Source organism: Temnothorax curvispinosus, unplaced genomic scaffold (genome assembly GCF_003070985.1).
Source record: "Temnothorax curvispinosus isolate PA1 unplaced genomic scaffold, ASM307098v1 QBEX01015401.1, whole genome shotgun sequence".
In the NCBI taxonomy this organism is placed as follows: domain Eukaryota; kingdom Metazoa; phylum Arthropoda; class Insecta; order Hymenoptera; family Formicidae; genus Temnothorax; species Temnothorax curvispinosus.
In genome coordinates this window covers 12,445-17,100 of record NW_020225181.1, presented here as the reverse complement: position 1 = coordinate 17,100, position 4,656 = coordinate 12,445, and the positions used below count along the sequence as shown (strand labels likewise).

The following is a 4,656-nucleotide window of genomic DNA, read 5'->3' as shown; positions in this document are numbered from 1 at the left end:
AATTTGCAATGCCTCGTCCGAAACTGTGCAATTCCCATGCTTCGGCGGCTTGATTATGCTGTACACCGAGAGCAATTTGTACAGTTGCAAGAACGTTGGAAAGTTTGGATGGTCATTGCATCCCGCTGCTTGGCGTATGGTGCCAAAAAATTTATAGAAAAGTGAAAAACGCGTCAAAATAATATCTTCGGAAAAAATACATGAGAAATATTTTTGTCTAATTTTTTCCAAGTTATCCACTCGATGTAATCACTTGTGGAACTGACCTACGGAAAAATTGACTGCATAACATTTCGTCGGCTAATCGTAAAGGTTTTTATTATTTACATACAATCGAGATGCACTCTTTGAGATTAATTACAGCAACGCTTGTACGATTTATGAAAACGCGATTAGAAATGTGCTGCGAGAAAAAAACTTGAAGCAGGCAAAAAAGTTACGTCTTTATGTCTTTTAATTTACTTATTTTGCAACTTACCCTCAGTCGTTTTGTATTGTGTAGCCGATTTCGAATAGTCTTCATCAGATGAGGAGAATCGGAGAAGACGAATACTTTTTGGTCGCTGTCGAGAGGGTGGCTAAACCATGTTTTCGTATCGTCGATGGAGCTCGTGACACCCAATATAGCACAAATTTTCTGATTCGTTGACGCGCCATCAGCAATAATCCCGTGAATTTTTACTCCGGTTTCTTCGAGGTAGATGATAGCTTTAACAACTAATTTTGCTAATTCCTCTCCTTTAACGGAATTTTTTGACGCGAAGACAGCAATGGGCTGTGTGTACGTGTCGGCAAGCGGTTGGAACATGAAAACCAAACCATGAGTTGCTTGATCGTCGATGCTCGTCGATTGTGGCCCATTATTTCCGAAATCTGTCAAGCCAACGTACGTCAAATTCCGCGAGCACACTGCCACAGATTTTATTAGATTGATTTCGTCCAACAAAATCACACCGTGGCGTTGCAAAGAAGTTTTACGCTCAAAATGTTTCTTCAGCAGCTGCCAGAAGTTTTCATCGAAACCGCACTTTATATTTATCAATGAAAAATAGCCCCGAATCGTGCGTGTGCAAGGTAGCGGCAGAACGTTATTTTTCCGCATAAACTCGGTAATATGCCGGCGAGCGGATTTTCATTAGTATGCACAATATTATCCACTGTTCTGTGTAGCGTCGGCCTTTTGCATCCTTCTTCGTCGCGGCTTCAACGATCTCTCAGAGTGCAGTTTTTTGAAAATCAGGAACTTTTAAATCGGAAAACTTTCTCTCGAGACTTTCAGCACTTATTTTCGACATTTCATCTTTGGTCTCGTTCAAAGATTGCAGCAGCAATGTTACGCGTGCTTTAGCTCGATTCTTCTTGCGTCTTTCGACACTATTTTTTCGTCGCATTGCCTCCATTTTTTCTTATCTACGGGGTTTGAAGAGCTGAAAACTCGATTCAGCGATTTGCTCTTCTTGAATTGCGCCTCCTTCTGCAATTAAACTTTTCGCAGTTTCGAGCAGTTGTCACTTTTTTTTAGATTAGCGAACAATCGTTCTGGTGCCATCTCTCAAGACCGTCTCTGAACACTGAGTCCGCTTGCGAATGATAAACACTAATGGCGCATATTCCGCTGCATAGGTTCAATTTTCCAAAATTTGTCAAAATATGCGGCAATGCTCCGGTGCTGTCCAAGATTTCCGCAAGCTTTCCTTCTGCGGGATTGACGACGTGTCCATAGACGTGGTAACTTAGCGTTTTGTCGGCATGGAGAATCACACATTTCTCAATCAGTGGTGATTCTACTCCATTTTTCACCAGTGCTCGAGCATGTGAAAACAAGAGACTCTTGCCAAACAATTCTCCAACACTCTACGATTTAAGAATCACAGCCGAGCAGTTTTGCCTATCCTCCACATCACCCACGCAATGGGTATTACCTGAAATACGTTTTGTTTCATTCAACCTATATATATACGGTATACAAGATTCTCTATAAACTTTGGCGAGCAACCCCAAGAATAAACAAATGATAAATCAAAAAAGTTTGCATCACCAAATGCGCATCCCTATTCTTGTATTGGTACATTTGCGATTACTCTCGTCATGAATATGAGCGTACGAACGTGAATCTTGATAGAAGTTAATAGAAAACGAGAAGCATCTTGTTAATAGAAAAACTCCGATAATTCTTAACTTACCCTCGTTGACTATCATAGTTGACAGATAAAATCCTCTTGGTAACTCCGATATTGGCACTGTCATTTGTGCTGGTGCTGATGTTTCGGAGCTCTGTTGACCGTCCAGAGAAATTGTCGTTTCGGTGCGAGTTGAGTTGCAGAAGTAAGGCGTGGCCTTTCTACGAAAACATCATTTGCAGCTAATGATGGAAAAAAGTGATTTGAGTAACATATATTATACCGACCATATGATTGAAGGAGAATTTGAACTGCACATTACCTGCGATTTCTGATTGATCGCCCATATTGTTGATTAGCGCAGTCGAAACAGGAAGCTCATATGATTGCGTCTCTTGGTGAATTGGGGAAGAATCCATTGCGTACTCTGCGACTGAAGCCAATGCCAAAGATTCATTCGATGTATTGACATTGAATATTGTTGGAATAACAGAACTGTTTAGCCGAGGATGTTTAAATGGCACCCGAAAAGATAAATATTATTTAATCAAAACACAAATGAACAGTACTGCGACGACGACGACGATGTCTTCACGGTCTCGCCGGCCGTGGAGGAGCGCGCCGTCGCTTTCTTCCCTATAGATCTCTTTATGGATTCGCGATATTTCTCTCCGAAACCCCGATGGTAGCTCGACTGAGTATTTTTAAGATGTTATGTTGGGCGCCAGGTGCGATTCCACGCACCACGATTCACGAGATCGCAGTATTCTCAGGCGTGGGCTTCTTTGATCAACCGCGGGTGGAATAGGAGAGGAAGCGTAGCGCAATCTTCACACTCAAATGACAGAAAACATAAAATTATATTTCGGTTAAGGCAGATAACATGTGGACGATAGCGTGTTCCACGGCGAACAAGCAGAATTCGAGTACGCGCCACGTGTCACCCCACGAGCGCGATACTCATTCCGTCGCTGAACTGCACGGCAATCCCGATTGAATTCGTACAAGAGTATTCCCCGACATAAGTTGCAGCGAATTCTACCCGAACGGTCAAACGCGAAATACTCGAAACGTCTACGTCTAACAATTAAACAATTAACGCAATTTCCTTACGGTCTACCGCGACAACGCTGGGGATCTTCTCTCACCTCGAAACGCACGAATGGCCTCACCCGTAAACTCGACACAACCGTGGGCCATTAATCCCGATGAAACGCACGTATAGCTAATTCCAAATGGCATGAACTTAACCGGCAACGATAACTACGAGGCTCTCTCACGCGCGAGAGCCACTTCTCAAAACTACGGCACGGTTAAGCCAACGGCGCTCTTGAAATTCCACGCGACGAAATCACCCGCAACGAAATTACGCGAAACGAAATTACTCACAACGAAATTATACGCAACGAAAGTACACGAAACGATATCACACGCAACGAAATTACAAGCACGCTGACTGTCGGCGGCCGTACGTTCTCATCCCCGAGACGGGCACTCGCGATACTTTGCACGGGCCCTCCCGCGGTATAGCACTTGATATTCTTCAATTACGGCGGATCTCATACCGTGGCACAACGCGACTCCCGGGAGGGCCTAGGTATTACCGCGATCTTATTTCGAGGAGGGCTGAGCAGTGGCCTTACAAATTCTTCTTGTTCCGGCAGCTCGTCGCTCGGCTCGCAGGGCTGGATGTTGCCTGGATGGCGGCTCGCACGACAGTGGCGTTTCCTTGGTCCGGCGGGACCACGCAGGGCCCACGCGCGCCCGCGCGCCGGTTTCCCTAGCCTGGTCGGTGCTGCGCCCTGGCCTGCCAGCGATCCCTCTAGGCGATCGCCGCGCTCTACTAGAGCGCCCCTCGTCACCGCGCCCATCCGCCGGCGGTAGTTTCGAAGTCCGCCTCCGTGAGACCGGCTGTCCAGGCCGCGTCTCATCGTCCGGTTCCTCGACGGCCAGGCTGGCCGGGCCATGGCTCGTCGACCGGGGGCGGTACACCGGTGGTGGCCCCGTTCCTCAACGGGGACCTTCGTCGGGGCGTCCCCCTCTCCGGGTCCTCCGTATTCGGGCTGCAGTGCTCTCGTGCCGCTTGTGACGCCTTGACAGGTCAGTTGATCCGGCTGTGGGCCCCAGCGTGACCCGCCCGCCGACCTCATGCCCTCGGAAGCTCCTGGTTGTCCAGCCGTAAGTCCCTCGACGCGGCATACGCTGTTACATTCGTCGTGACCCTGGCCATCTGCTCCGCACTCCCTCGACCTGTAACGCTCGCAAAAGATCTTAATCCTAACCTAAATGTTCGCTCTCCGCCCGCCTCGGGCGGAGGCACCATCCCTGACGCCTCCCTCGGCCGAGCTCCCATCTGGGGTAAGGAACGCGACATTTGTCACGTCACAGTACATAAAAATCAAATTTGACATGTTGCGAAGGAATCTCCTGAGAATCACTTACTCCAGCAATGATTTTTCCGTTAACATCTCGTTTCACATACTTTGTGATCACGTACTTAGTCTCGAAATGCGTTTTGCAAACGAAATGAGACGTC

The 4,656-nt window shown here is 47.2% G+C and overlaps 1 protein-coding gene across 1 annotated transcript; it reads right to left on the bottom strand.

The window, feature by feature from the left end:
* Positions 1–23: 23 nt before the first annotated feature.
* LOC112465618 lies at positions 24–2,474 on the bottom strand. The gene is made up of 4 exons (XM_025033247.1): positions 2,443–2,474; positions 2,184–2,362; positions 479–1,922; positions 24–266 (listed from the first exon to the last, which is right to left on the bottom strand). The coding sequence occupies exons 3-4, from the start codon at positions 1,100–1,102 to the stop codon at positions 174–176; spliced, it is 717 nt and encodes a 238-aa protein (XP_024889015.1). The 5' UTR covers positions 1,103–1,922; positions 2,184–2,362; positions 2,443–2,474; the 3' UTR covers positions 24–173.
* Positions 2,475–4,656: the final 2,182 nt, after the last annotated feature.

Coding starts and splice junctions, on each gene's coding strand:
- LOC112465618 (XM_025033247.1), bottom strand. CDS start 1,102: ATGCGGAAAAATAACGTTCTGCCGCTACCTTGCACACGCACGATTCGG. Junction 267..478: donor ACAATACAAAACGACTGAGG/GTAAGTTGCAAA, acceptor ATTTTTCCGTAG/GTCAGTTCCACAAGTGATTA.